The sequence below is a fragment of the Canis aureus genome, chromosome 27 (assembly GCF_053574225.1).
Source record: "Canis aureus isolate CA01 chromosome 27, VMU_Caureus_v.1.0, whole genome shotgun sequence".
In the NCBI taxonomy this organism is placed as follows: domain Eukaryota; kingdom Metazoa; phylum Chordata; class Mammalia; order Carnivora; family Canidae; genus Canis; species Canis aureus.
The window spans coordinates 34,052,547-34,065,917 of NC_135637.1; the positions used below are offsets into that span (position 1 = coordinate 34,052,547).

A 13,371-nucleotide genomic window follows, 5' to 3' on the forward strand; every position below is an offset into this window, starting at 1 on the left:
GAAGTCTGCAGAGCCTTCCAGAGAGCTGTCTGGCCCAGGGGCACTGCTGAAAGGGTAGTCACATGGTCAGCCTGGGGCAGCCTCCTAGGGACCTACTTGGACCCTCCAGACTGAGGAATTGGAGCCGGGAAATACAAATTACAATGACGGGTAGTTCTGGGGGCATCAGGAAAGGGTGGATGCATGGTTCCCCGTAGGAATGTGAGGATGTGGCATGTCAAAGGGAGCAGATTGCTGCCCTGGCAGAGGAGGAGTCCTCTGGCAGCAGGAACGATGTTGCTCAGGGGCTGTTAGGAAAAGGGACCACGAGTCCTAAGAGGCTTGAAAAGCCAGGAAGGAGCGCCTTGGAACTGAGAAGAGCCACAAGCCGACTTGTGTTCAAGCAGAGCATGGGAGGTCAGGGGGTCAGGGCATGGCAGCTTTGAGGAAGGCCTGCCAAGGTATCACTCCAGGGCGGGTGCTCAGGCCTGTGGAAGTGCAGCTGAACTCTGGACAAAAACATCTTGCTCCAGCAACACAAGCTTTATTTCTCCTGTTGGCTCCCCCGACAGGCTAGCAGAGGTCCTCGTGGACATTCAGCCCACCCTGACGGCTTGGGGCAGGAGCCGGCTGGGGGTGGGGGTGGGGGTAGCACTCCACTGGAGCAAGAGGAGGAGCAGGGAATCAAGCGCTGGGTGCTGGGGAGCTGGGGCCTCACGGAGGGTCACTGTGACTCGTGTTCGTGGAGTCGCTGACGTCCGCCTCCACTTGAGGCTCGGGGAGAGCTCTGGGGCGTGCCCTCGTCTGGGAAGTCCTCACCCTGGTCCTCATCTTCCTCCTCATTGCTCTGACTGTCCCCGTCTACTAATTCCTGGCTCTGATTAGCGCCCACGCTCGTGGGCCCCTGCTCCTCGGCTCCAGCATCCTCCTGAGCCCAGAGCAGCCGAAGGTCCGGCAGCTCACTGTGGAGGCTGGGCTCGGTGGCCTCCGCCGGGTCGGCGCGGGGGGCGGGCTCCGGCCCCGTGGAGGGGGACTCGGTGCTGCTGTGCCCCGCCCCCTGGTGGGCGGGGCCGCGTTGGGAGCTGCGCTGGGAGGCGGAGTCATGCTGGGAGGCTTGTCGCGACAGCTGCCGGGCCCACTCGGCCTCCTCCAGCTTGCGCAGCAGGCAGTTCCAGTTGATCTTTGAGGACAGGCAGATGCGGGAGCCCTTCACCTTCTTGAAGCCCAGGAAGAGGTCCATGAGCGTCTCGGTGACGGGGAAGGAGATGAAGCCCAGCTGCTTGGAGAGGTTCTTCTCGAACTTGTACTTGTAGATGACCAGGGACACAACCTTCTCCACTAAGTAGCTGACGAGCTCCTCGTACACGGGGTTGGGGAAGTGGGACAGGGTGGACTTGGATGAGATGGAGGGTAGTGTCTTCTTCACGAACCTGTAATTAGGGCTCTGTGCAACAGCCAGGGAGGGAAAGGGAGACACGTCATGCCATTCCCGATGCCTTGGGATGCCCCTCATACCCAGAGCACCTTCCACATCACCCACACAAATGCCACGCTTGTCACACTAGGGGTATGGCCTTGCCACATCTGCTATGCTGTCTCAATCAACAGCTGAGCCCAGGTCCTGCATGTCAGCCACACCCTCACACTTACCACATGGGCCGCACACCAGCCACACCAGTCAGGCCTGTGGCAAGGCTGGTGATGTCAGTCAGGATGTTAGCCAAACTGGAGCCTGGATAACCTGGACTCTGGCAGGTTCTCCCCTGGGTCAAGGTTCAGAGGAGGGAAGCCTGCCTGGGTCTTCATAGGTGAGACAAGGGTCAGGCAGGGACTGTGCTGGGGAACTACCAGGGTGAAGCCACCTAGGTCTTCTCCATACCCTTCCTGAGCAATTCCCTCTCAGCAGACACGCTGAAGAGTCCTGTCCTAGGTAGTAGAAGCAGAGGGAGCTGGACCTAGGATGCAGAGCCCCATTCTGACTTAGGCTGCTGTCCACAAGGAACAAGACACTGCCCACATAGAAGGGCCTCTGAGATTCACATGCAAACATTACAAAAAATACTCAGAATGAAACGTAGGCTTTATTCAATCTTTGACAACACCTGGCAGTAACTAGGCCAGGTGGTTTCCACTGTGCAGGTCAAGATAGCCATGACAGTGGCTGCTAAGGGTGGTAGCTAAAGGAGCCCTTCCCACGCAAACCCTTCCCTAACCCACCTAGCTCCACCCTTAAGGTCATCTCTGGACGCAGTGAAACAGCAGATGGGGAGATGCCTCTAACCACTGAGGAGGGAAGTGGTGAAAACAAAGGAAGGTGGTGGGAGAAGCCAGGGTAGGGGGAGGTGAGAGGAGGTATGTCCTGGATTGTGGACTGGGTCTGGCTGGAGGGCCCTTCCACCACGATCCCTGGGATAGGCAGAGGGTGGTATAGGCTCTGCCAGGGATTGGCCTTCTGGCTGGAGTTTGGGGGCCCAGAAGAAGGCATGGGTGGTCTCTGTAGTTTAGGGTCCTTGCCAGGAGCCTCCTGACTGGGATGGGGTGAGGGAACCTTGGGTTCTTCTGTGGGTGTCACCTCAACCCTTAATCTGTTGGCCACCTGGGCACTAGACAGAGGGGATCCACCTTCCTTGGATTTGGCCTGTCCTCTGCCCTTGGTGCTCTTTCTTCGAATCATCTTGGAGCTGGAGACTCTGATGGGAAGCACATTGTAAGTCTCCTCCCCATCAGTGGGTGTGGCTGGCTTGGAGTCTTGCACTGAGTCAGAATTGGGTTCTGGCTTGGAGTCTTGCACTGAGTCAGAATTGGGTTCTGTTGCAGGCTCCCATTCTGAAGGGAAGAGAGGGCAGCCATCGTGACGTCGGGCTCCACTGAGCTTGTCCACGGCCTGGCGGACCACACTCTGCAAGGCAGGGAAGAGGTGGTGCTCAGCCAGGAAGTCCAGGGTCCGATGGGGCTCACGGAATGAACAGTAGCCAGGCAGGTCAAAGGACACTGGCTGGTTCAACAAGGACTTGATCTCCTTACAACGCTCTCGCTTGAGGAAAGTCAGTTCCCGTTCTACAGGCCCTAGCTCTGATGTTTGGGCTGTGCCAGTGCTTGAGCCCAGCAGGCCTGAGAACCAGGACAGAGGTGGCTCCTGGGTCCGCTGGCTGCTGGCCTGGCTGCCCAGTGAGTCCCACAGCAGGGAGTCTGTCCGGAAGCAGGACCGACCTATGCCTTTCTGCGGAGAAAGGGGGACTTTCAGGTGCATCCAAGAGCAGCCAAGCCAGGCCTAAGCCTGGCCCTGGGCTGGGGTCCATCCTCCCCACCCTGGGCCATGCCCCTAGATCTCACCCCTCTGTTCTCCAGCTTCAGCAGCCTTTTGAGGTTCTTCTCCAGCAAAAGTTTGTCTCTCATGGGTGGCAGTGAGCCCATGCCACGGGCTCCCAGGTCACTGTCCTGGCTGTGGGAGCCCAGCCAGCCAGCTGTGAAGCTGCTATGGGAGTCGGACATGGAGCTGGAGGAGGATGGGTAGTTGTTGGGACGTCCAGTGCAGAGGCTGGGTCGGGCACGGTGTCGGTGTACAGTACTAAGGCTAGGCCGGGCACGAACCCGCTGCCCACCCCTTGGCACCTCTATTGGGTCCTGCACCTCCACCAGCGGCACCCCAGCCTCTGTCTTCATGGTGGTCATGCGCTCAGTTGCTTCCTCCACCACCGTCTGTAGGCTGTCTAGCACCTGACCCTCGACAAGAAAATCCAGGAAGCTACCAAAGGGCCGAGGGTCCCTTGGGTTTCGTCTGTGGCCACGGAGCCCCGAGCTGTCTGCGTGGGTGTACCTTGATGGTGGGTGTGGCATGTGGCCCGACTTGTAGGCTTGCCCCATTTCCAGGAAGGGTGGCTTCTTAGGTGGCTGCACCAGAGGAGACAGGCATGTCACATAGGGCAGGGATGTTCCACAGGGCTAGGGGTCCCTCGGAGTCCTCCTAGGGCACCAGGAGTTGAGTGGGAGTGGGTAATGGGAGAAGGTGTGTCTTGGAGTCAGCAGGTTCCTGGATCTGGACCCTGGCTCTGCTGCCACATGGTGTGACACCATGGGCATGATGGCCTCTCTTGAGGTCCAATTTCCTCTTCTGCAAAGTGGGGATCAATTTTGGATCACCCCAATGCTCTCCTGCCACATATATTTCATGTATATGAGATGTGGCCAGGGAGTCTGAAAGCCCACTTTGCCCTCACACAGGGCAGGAATGGGCAATCACGAACTCCTCTGAGTTCTACTTGGGCACCTCACTTGTCCTCTGAGCAGACCAGCCCTACCTCCACTGTACAGACCACCTGTGGTCCTGACCCCTGGGCCCCCCATGGCTGCTTCTGAAGCTTTGAGCCTTGGGCCCTGAGTAGACTCCATGCTCCGGCGCTCTGGGTACCAATCTACCACACTCCTTCAGAACTGCTGGAGGTGAGGGGATGCAGGGAATGAAGTTGAGGGTGACCAGGGCCCAGCAGGATGTCAGAGGAATGGTTAAGGTGATGAGGATGACTAAGGGGCTCAGAGATGAGGTCAACAGGTGCTGAGAAAGGGGGGCTGTGATCTGGGGTGCTGGAGCTGGTAGGGAACATTTTGGGGGTCTTGGGAGTCAGGGCCTTGCGGCACACACGTACCCGGGCCACGTAGGTGGTGTGGCCAGCCTCGTCATCTGCCAAGTATCCAGAATGGTGGTGGCAGCTGGTCATGGTGAGGGTGGACCGGCCAGCTATCCGCCTCTTCTCTCCGGTGCCGGAGCACAGCCACGGATTCCTCTCTGCGCCAGCGGGGGACGGCGTGAGGGTATGCCCAGGCCTCCATGGATCCACCGCTCCCGTGTCTGTCAGCCACTGCGTCTGCGGGTCCCTCGCTCCCCTCACCCCACGTCCTTCACGCATCGGGCCCTTCCTCTGCTCGGGGTCCCCTGGGCGTCTGCGCACTGTCCGTGTCCAGAGTCGTCGGGGGTGGGGTCCCCAAGGACGACTGCATCCTGCCTCCGACCAAGTCTGGGTCTGCGTGTGTCCAACCCTCCCCTTCTCTTAGACCCCAAATTCCCTGGGGTCTGCCCCTGGCCCAGAGCCAACCTGCTCACCAGAGTCCGCGCCTCGCTGGGTGCCAGTTAGCGGAGTCTGCACCCTCTCCCGGGTGCGGACGCTGAGCTCTGGAGTCACCCGGACCTGCCCCGCTTGCTTATTTACATGCTGCGTCCTGATTGGCTCGCAAGGCCTTCCAGCCCCCGGCACAATGGCTGGGGGCGGGACCCAGATAAGCCCCTCCCCGCCTCTCCGTCTTCGCCCCGCCCACATTCGCTGTGGATGCTCGGGGCTGCTCCCCCAGGCAGGAGGACCGGGAGCTCGGATCGGCGCTCTGCATCTGAGGGGAGCCCTAAGGGTAAAAACCACGGCTTCCTCTAGTGACACAAGCACTTTCCTCAACTGCACTCCGGTCGCTGCCTTGTCCTGGGCTTCCTGCTGACCGCTCCTTTCTAGGGTTCTCCCCTTGCCCAGTGTGGACGACCCCAGCGCCGGTGGGGATGTCTTCAGCCCTCTCCCCTCCGCGGTGTCCCTGAGCGCAGTGTAAGAGTCTCAGTTCCAAGTCACAGACCTAGCTTCAATTCCTAACTCTGCTGTTTCCTGCCAGCGTGACTCAACCTCTCTGATCATTTGCTCCTCCTCTGTAAATAGTTGAGCATCCTTCATACAGGAGTATGGAGATTAAATCAAAACTGCGTGCAACACACCCGGCGCCCCAATAAAAGCCCTGTGTATCTTTCCCTCTTTTCCCCCTCGGCTTAGTAAACTCCTAATGTCCCTCCCAGGTGTCCCCTCCTCTGAGAAGCCTTCCCAGAAGGCGTGCCACCCAAAACAGAATTACCAAAAACCCCATTCCAGACTCTCCCACACCACATTACTACTTGTCTACCAGATGGTGCTCCTTGGGGTAAGGAACTGAGGCACCCCCCCATCTCTAATATTTCTAAAATTAGAAAATTATTCTAATTGAATAAATGTCAATTTCCTCTTTCCAATCTGCTTGCCATCAGGGCCTCTGGCCTTTCCAGGATCAGCATCCCAGTGGAGAAACATAGTCGAAGTCCAACAATTCAATAATCACAATTGAACACAACAATCCTTATGCCAAGAGGCTGATGAAGAGCTCAATATGGGGCTTCTGATCTGTAAAACATCCCATGAGGAGCATATGATTTGTTATGCTCAAGCTCAGCTTTGCCCTCTCTGCCCTTGACCCAAGGTACAGGTAGGAAGTAGACAACCAGAGTAGGCCCAGAGCTTTGGAGGCCAGTCCCAGCTCCACTACTCCTGGAAGGGTCACTTTGGGCAAGACACTTCTCCCCTCTGAGCATCAGTTTCCTCTTCTGTAAAACAAGAAAGACATTACCAATCCCCTGGGCTGGATACAAATGCTGCACTTTCCATCAGGTGCATCAAAACAGCCACATCACAATGAAACCTCTCACTGTCAACCATGGTGACTATTTGTAGAGTCATCAGCAAGGAAAGTTTTTGTGGACCATAGAAGAAAAAAAATGAGATTATGAATGTAAAACTGTAGTCTGGCACAGAGCTCCAGTTGTGGAATTAGGGACTAAGGCTTTCTCAAACAAAGCCATTGGTATGCAAGTTTTCTTGTTTATTTTATTTTTTTAAATTTTATTTATTTATGATAGTCATCACAGAGAGAGAGAGAGAGGCAGAGACACAGGCAGAGGGAGAAGCAGGCTCCATGCACCGGGAGCCCGACGTGGGATTCGATCCCGGGTCTCCAGGATCGCGCCCTGGGCCAAAGGCAGGCGGCAAACCGCTGCGCCACCCAGGGATCCCGAGATTTTTTTTTCCAATAGGGTTTTCCCTCCTGTATTTTTCATTTCTTTTAAATTTTTTATTTATTTGAGAGAGAGAGAGCGAGCCCGCGAGTACGAGCAGGGGGGAGGGGCAGAGGGAGAGGGAGAAGCGGACTCCAGTCTGAGCAGGGAGCCCAACCCGGGGCTGGATGCCAGGGCCCTGACACTATGACTTGATCCGAAGGCAGATGCTCAACCAACTGAGCCACCCAGGCGTCCTCGTATTTTTCACATTAAGACCATTTTTTGCAGTTCCTGAAAGTCCCGCGTTAGGATAAAACCGGCCACGGTCGGGTTAGGGCAGCGCCCCGCAGGGTGGGAGGGCATCGTCGCAGGGCCACCGCGGGGCGGTAGGCGGTGAGAACAAAGGCCGCGAGCAGCCGCGTCGGGGAGCGCGCGGGGCGGAGCCTGGGCTGCGTCTGGGGGCGGGGCCTGGATCCGGTGCTCTGGGGTCCCCAGCCTCGGCGGGAGTGGCCATGGCCCGCCCGCGAGTGCGGCTGGTGGTCACCGCGGACGACTTTGGTTACTGCCCGCGGCGCGATGAGGGCATCGTAGAGGCCTTTCTGGCGGGGGCTGTGACCAGCGTGTCTCTGCTGGTCAACGGCGCAGCGGCAGAGAGCGCGGCGGAGCTGGCCGGCAGGTGAGCGGCGGCACCCTGCGGGGGCGGGCGGGCTTGGGGAGCCGCCGCCGGGCGGCAGCCCAGGCTCCGGCTCGCGCTCCGCCTGCAGGTACCGAATCCCCACCGGCCTCCACGCCAACCTGTCCGAGGGCCGCCCCGTGGGCCCGGCCTGCCACGGCGCCTCGACGCTGCTCAGCCCCGAAGGCTTCTTCCTCGGCAAGATGGGATTTCGAGAGGCAGTGGCGGCCGGAGGCGTCGCCTTGCCCCAGGTGCGGAGATGCGGCTGCCGGAAGGGGCTCGCGATGACCTCCACGGCTCCACCCCGAGGGTCCCGTGAAGCCGTTAGGGGCAGGGGCATGCGATGGACGCTCTCCTGACTCAGACTGGAGCAGCCACGCGGGGGCACGTGGAGGGAGCCTCCTACGTCGCTGCTCCCTGACTTCCAAGGTGCCTGTTGTCCTCTGTCCAGGTGCGGGAGGAGCTGGAGGCCCAGCTGATTCGCTTCCGGGAGCTCCTGGGCGGGGACCCCACTCACGTGGACGGGCACCAGCACGTGCACGTGCTCCCAGGTTGGTGGGGGTGGACACTGTTCCCTGGCGGGGGCTACGGGTGAGAGGTGGTCCCGGGTCCTAAGCGCCCCCCCCGCCCCCCCCCCCCCCCCCGTGCTGCATCCTGCCTCCTCCCCGCCCGCAGGCGTGTGCCAGGTGTTCGCAGAGGCGCTGCAGGCCAACGGGGTGCGCTTCACGCGGTTGCCGGTGGAGCGCGGGGTGGGCGGCTGCGCGTGGCTCGAAGCCCCCGCGCGTGCCTTCGCCTGTGCGGTGGAGCGCGACGCCCGGGCCGCCGTGGGCCCCTTCTCCCGCTACGGCCTACGGTGAGGCCCCTGTCCCGCCCATATCCCCGTGGGTCCTGCTGGCAGTTCACCTGACAGCTGTGTCAGTTCCTCAGGCCTCCACTGGCGTGGCCCCCCCCCCAGCCCTGCCCATCACAGCCCTGCTGGTCCTTGCCGCTGATGACCCATACCCGCAGGTGGACGGATGCCTTCGTGGGCCTGAGCACCTGCGGCCGGCACATGTCTGCTCACCGCGTATCAGGAGCACTAGCGCGGGCCCTGGAAGGCATACCCACCGGCCGTACCCTGACAGCCGAGCTGATGGCCCACCCTGGCTACCCCAGTGTGCCTCCAGCGGGGGGCTGCGGCGAGGGCCCCGATGCCTTTTCCTGCTCTTGGGAGCGGCTGCATGAACTGCGTGTCCTCACCGCGCCCACACTTCGGACCCGACTTGCACAGGAGGGTGTACAGCTCTGCACCCTGCACGACCTAGACTCCAAGAGTCATGGGGAAGGGATCCCTGGAGAAGCCACTCTGGAAACATTCCTGGAGCCCTCCCCACCATGCCCCTGACAAGCATAATGTCCTTTAGTGCAAAGAAAGGGGGCCAGTGTCAAGCCCTGGGACAGCCAGGAACCAGGTGGCAGGGCGGGGGTCCAGTAACATACTCCCTTTGGCAGGCCCCTGTCACCTCTGTGTCTAGGTCCTTGTGGCTCAGAATGGCTGCCAGAGCTTTGGCAACCCATCTTGGCTGCAGGCAGGTTGGCCCTGTGACATCTGAGCCTGGGGCCTGCCAACCATCTTCCTTATTCAGATGTAGTGGAGAGAGACCACTGTATTAAAATATGTCTTGTAGGGATCCCTGGGTGGCGCAGCGGTCTGGCGCCTGCCTTTGGCCCAGGGCACGATCCTGGAGACCCGGGATCGAATCCCACGTCGGGCTCCCGGTGCATGGAGCCTGCTTCTCCCTCTGCGTATGTCTCTGCCTCTCTCTCTCTCTCTGTGTGTGACTCTCATAAATAAAAAAAATAAATAAAGTATGTCTTGTAAACTTGGGTGGTTTTTAAACACTGCCCAGAAAATGTTTACAGACACAAGAAAGACCAAAGGCAACTCCTTCAGGGCCCAAACCTGGTTATTATAACAGAATAGATACACAAAACACTCCATGTTCTGGCTTTGTTCATGCTTAAGTTTATTATTTTGGGGGGAGGGAGGTTGGGAGAAGAATGTCTCACCAGGCTACTTTTTGAAAGATAATATAATCTCAAATTTTATTTAAAAAGTCACCTGATTGTTGTTTTTTAAGTCAACTCCATACCCAGAGTGGAGCCTAATGTGGGGCATGAGCTCAGGACCCTGAGATCGAGACCTTAGCTGAAATCAAGAGTTGGAGGCTTAACTGACTGAGCTACCTAGGCACCCCAAAAGCCACCTGTTCTAAACAAGCATCCCTTTGCCATCCTAGGGGCAGATCTGAGGAGGTCCTACAAACCTATTTAAAATTTTCCAGGAGGAACAGTCTTCTGTGGAAATGGGATACAGGACTCTTCACTAGACCTGGTGATGTGGGCATGCCCCGTCACTGGGGCTCAAGTGTCTTGGATCAGGAGGTGCAAGCAGCAGATGGGGAAGGTGGTAGAGAGTTCTTGGGAGCAAGGAGTCCGCCCCACTGTGGAGTGTGGAAGGGCAGATGGAACAATGATCTTTCCTGTCTCATTTAATTTCACATAATCCCCTATGCACAGGGACCAATATCCCCATCTTACAGACCAAGAAGTACGAGTGATAGAGCAGGACTTTGAAGCTACCTGTTCCTTTATTCACCATGCACCGTGTCAGACAAGGAATCAGGTGCCCACGTACAGCTTTCTGAAGGGTAAGGGTGGGATCTTGCTCCTCCTTCCTGCTGCCCCCATCCTACACCTCTACCCCCTTGACTGTGGCTTCACCCCACTCTTTTCTGGCTCCATCTTTCAACCTAACCTTCCCTAGACCGTGATACTTTCAGCAACAGGCCCTTTCCTCCATGGCTGTAAACTGGCATCACTTAGTCCCTCCTAGTGCTTTGCCCTCACCTCCTTGCCTCAGCCCAGTGGGGTCTGGCCACCCTGCTGCAGGCTGCTGGCTTGAGCTGGTAAGGGTGGCCTGAAGGCAGCCTGTTGGCACAGAGGCACCTCCTCTGAGGGGGAGAAGGGGTTCTATTTTGAGAGGAGGAGGCAGCTGGCTGTGTGGCTCTGAGGCTCAGGACAGAGGCGTGGGTGGCTAGGAGAGACCTGGGGTCTACACAGATGCTAGATGAAGCTGTGGAGTGGGCTACTGTTGCTCAGGGAGAGAGGAGTGAGCAGAGATGAGGATCCGATCAGCCCTAGGGATCATAAGCATGTAATAGTGGAGAGAAGAGAGGGGCCATGGCCAGACTGATAGAATAATCTGGAGACCAAGGTCCACCTCACAAGGGGAGGGAAAGCAATAACGCAGAAGGCTGTAGGCAGCACAAGGCCCAGTGCGGGGCTGGTCACTAGCACCCCACTAGGGAGATGGGGGTCTTCCTTATGCCAAACCTGCTGTGCACTGGGTGGCTTAGGCAAGGGGTTTACTGTTCTCCACCCATTCATCAGTCATGTATGGAAGGTCTAATCTGAGCCAGGCCAGGGCTGGGTGCTGGGACAGCCCAGCCTGCAAGGAGCTCACAGTCTGGGACAAACACGGGGATAGCTGGTGTGATCCGCCTGCAGTGGGAGGAAGGGGGAAGGAACACCAGAGTGTGGGGCCAAAGGGGGGGTCCTAACGAAGCTGGGCATGCTCAGAGAATGTTCTCCGGAAGACATGACTTCCTCCTCTGGGTCTCCGTTACAGCCTCTGCCTGCTGTTGGGCAATCCTTTCCACTGTGATCCTCTGAGGCACGTATGGTGCCCCCAGGAGCCCTCCTGCAAGAACATGTTCCAATCACCCAGAAACAGCTGTATAGTAAGTACTGCCTGAGCCAGGCCACCTTCAGCTCTGCTCCTCCTCTGGGTGCTGTCATCGCCCCATGTTGCTTGAGGGAAGCAGGGAGGAGAGGAAGAGCCAGTGCACATGGCAGGAAGAACCAAGACCAGCTCTGACTTTGCCCTGAGACTAGATTAGGTGGCTGCCCGTCACCCCCGCCCTGGGGTGCATGCCTCCCTGGGACATAGAGGTGCTGCCAGCTGAAGAAAGAGAGCGGAGGAGGCGGAGGGGGGAATCCCTGGGTGGCTCAGCGGTTCAGCGCCTGCCTTTGGCCCAGGTAGTGATACTGGGGTCCCAGGGTCGAATCCCGCATCGGGCTCCCGGAGTGGAGCCTGCTTCTCCCTCTGCCTGTGTCTCTGCCTCTCTCTCTCTATCATGGGGAAATAAAATCTAAAAAAAAAAAAAAAAAAGAGAGAGAGAGAAGGTGGGGCTGAAAGGCCATCAGTCTGAGAATTGTGCAATGAGGAAGTCCTGGGGCCCTTGCCAGAGAAGTCTCAGGGAGCCAGGGGCTGAAAGAAGCCAGGCTGCAGTGGGCACCAGAGTGACATAGATGTGTATTTTGAGCTAAACAATTTAAGAGGGAGGAAAGCAAGAAAATGTTGGCTCCCGAGTTGAGGAAGTTGAGAGAAGGTCCTGTAGGGTTCTGGATTTGGGAAGGGTCGGGTACTGTGGCTGTGTCTGGGCTCCAAGGAACCAGAACAGTGGAATGTAACAGGCTCTGGAGACAGACTGTGTAAAAGCACAGGCCTGGTATCCTTGGCTATTACTGAACCTGTAAAAATAGGGATAATGGTGTCCATGCGGTTGTCTTGAGGGTCAAAGAGGATGAAGTGTTAGAACACAGCAGAGGACACTGGCCCCTTGCTTCTTGGTGAATCCCCAGAGGGTTCCTCCTGGACACCTGTACACCTGTCTGACAGGGCAGGTCTGGTCTCAGCTGGTATCAAATTCCAAACAGGGAAATGAAAGCCAAGCATCATGGCCACATGCTGAGTCACTACAACAGGAGGTCACCACTGAGTCAATACTACAACAGAAGGCCATTGGGACTTGGGACTTGGAGGCAGGTTTCTGGCTGGAATAATTCAAGCCAGAAATGGCCCAGCCCTACACTTGGGCACACCCTCCTGAGTTCAGTGACCTTGAACAAGACAGCCACCTTTCTCAGGGCCTCAGTCTGCTCTTTTGGTAAATGTGGATGTTATCACTCTCTTGGGACTGACAAGCAGAGGTGAGGCATATATACAGGGCATCGTCCCCTCCCAACACCCAGGGGGCCCCTCGGCAGGCCTTGATGGTCTTGGTCTCCAGCCTTCTTTGCTTCCCTCCTGGGAAGGCCAAACAGCTCTGGGCACCTCTTTTGGAAAAGCTGACCACAGGGAGAGAGGAGCAAGCAGAAGAGCCAGCGGGGGCCCTGGCCACCCCCACCCCCCACCTACAAGAACATAGGCCCCTGGCTCTGACCACCCCCAGTAAGGAAAACACCCACAAGACCAAACCAGTGTAGGAGAGCATTTTTATTTTAAGGGCAGCAGACTGGGATGGCAGCATCTTAGAAAGCCTAGTCTCCGCCGTGGCTGTGGCGGTGGGGGACGGGGCGGAGGGGGAGGACCCGGCGCACTCCGAGGAACCCGGCGCGTGTGAATTCCTGAGTGGGCTCAGGTCAGCGGTGGCTGCTCGACAGCTCTCCCCTTCTTCGGAGGACCCAGCTGTTTGGTAGTGGAGCAGCCAGGGCTGCCCGCCAGCGTGCTCAAAGCCTGGGCCGGGGACTGCTGGGCTGGAGGGGGCAAAACGCCTAGGCCTGAGGGAGGGACCACCCACTGCCTGGCTCTCCCAGGGCCAGGCCTCGATGGGGCAAACCACGGGGTGCCACGCCAGGGCTGAGAGTCCCTGAGGGGCTGCCGGCTTTGACAAAGGCATCCTCCCTTGATGAGTAGAGAAGTGACAGGGTGACAAGTGGGCAGAACTACGCTGGTAGAGATACGAAGCAATGGGACAGTTTCCAAGAATGGCAATATTTCTGGGTTCAGAGAAGCAATGAGAACAAATGGTGGCTTATTTGGATAGCTTCTGACAGAATTTGG

General features: G+C 58.0%; 3 protein-coding genes across 7 annotated transcripts in view; 1 reads left to right on the top strand and 2 right to left on the bottom strand.

Moving 5' to 3' along the window:
• Nucleotides 1-503: 503 nt before the first annotated feature.
• The window catches only part of LOC144299440 (uncharacterized), a 130,514-nt gene continuing 117,646 nt past the window's right edge, over nucleotides 504-13,371 (bottom strand). Inside the window, exon 3 of the mRNA XM_077874962.1 lies at nucleotides 504-1,423. Within this exon, the coding sequence (XP_077731088.1) occupies nucleotides 704-1,423 (720 nt within the window). The 3' untranslated portion in view covers nucleotides 504-703. The remainder of the gene's footprint in view (nucleotides 1,424-13,371) is intronic.
• On the bottom strand, nucleotides 2,042-6,372 carry CCDC116 (coiled-coil domain containing 116). 4 transcript variants are annotated; one of them, XM_077874590.1, is made up of 4 exons: nucleotides 5,078-6,372; nucleotides 4,623-4,762; nucleotides 3,313-3,870; nucleotides 2,042-2,878 (listed from the first exon to the last, which is right to left on the bottom strand). In XM_077874590.1, exons 1-4 carry the CDS (start codon nucleotides 5,289-5,291, stop codon nucleotides 2,144-2,146), a joined length of 1,647 nt encoding a protein of 548 aa, XP_077730716.1. In that variant the 5' UTR covers nucleotides 5,292-6,372; the 3' UTR covers nucleotides 2,042-2,143. The 4 variants fall into 4 exon arrangements, with proteins under 4 accessions (XP_077730716.1, XP_077730714.1, XP_077730715.1 ...); XM_077874588.1 differs by having other exon boundaries at nucleotides 2,042-3,199; nucleotides 5,078-6,368; XM_077874589.1 differs by having other exon boundaries at nucleotides 2,042-3,199; nucleotides 5,070-5,201.
• YDJC (YdjC chitooligosaccharide deacetylase homolog) lies at nucleotides 7,246-9,346 on the top strand. 2 transcript variants are annotated; one of them, XM_077874580.1, is made up of 5 exons: nucleotides 7,248-7,487; nucleotides 7,576-7,735; nucleotides 7,936-8,035; nucleotides 8,160-8,337; nucleotides 8,493-9,346. In XM_077874580.1, the coding sequence occupies exons 1-5, from the start codon at nucleotides 7,324-7,326 to the stop codon at nucleotides 8,866-8,868; spliced, it is 978 nt and encodes a 325-aa protein (XP_077730706.1). In that variant the 5' UTR covers nucleotides 7,248-7,323; the 3' UTR covers nucleotides 8,869-9,346. The 2 variants fall into 2 exon arrangements, with proteins under 2 accessions (XP_077730707.1, XP_077730706.1); XM_077874581.1 differs by lacking the exon at nucleotides 8,160-8,337 and having other exon boundaries at nucleotides 7,246-7,487; nucleotides 8,493-8,665.

What these genes read in the sequence shown, in the direction of transcription:
- CCDC116 (XM_077874588.1), bottom strand. Translation starts at nt 5,291, where the DNA reads ATGTGGGCGGGGCGAAGACGGAGAGGCGGGGAGGGGCTTATCTGGGTC. An exon ending in ACACCACCTACGTGGCCCGG is followed by an intron (nt 3,871 to 4,622) that starts GTACGTGTGTGC and finishes CCTCTGGTGCAG; the next exon opens with CCACCTAAGAAGCCACCCTT. An exon ending in TGAAGCTGGAGAACAGAGGG is followed by an intron (nt 3,200 to 3,312) that starts GTGAGATCTAGG and finishes CTTTCTCCGCAG; the next exon opens with AAAGGCATAGGTCGGTCCTG.
- YDJC (XM_077874580.1), top strand. Translation starts at nt 7,324, where the DNA reads ATGGCCCGCCCGCGAGTGCGGCTGGTGGTCACCGCGGACGACTTTGGT. An exon ending in GCACGTGCACGTGCTCCCAG is followed by an intron (nt 8,036 to 8,159) that starts GTTGGTGGGGGT and finishes CCCCGCCCGCAG; the next exon opens with GCGTGTGCCAGGTGTTCGCA. An exon ending in TTCTCCCGCTACGGCCTACG is followed by an intron (nt 8,338 to 8,492) that starts GTGAGGCCCCTG and finishes CCATACCCGCAG; the next exon opens with GTGGACGGATGCCTTCGTGG.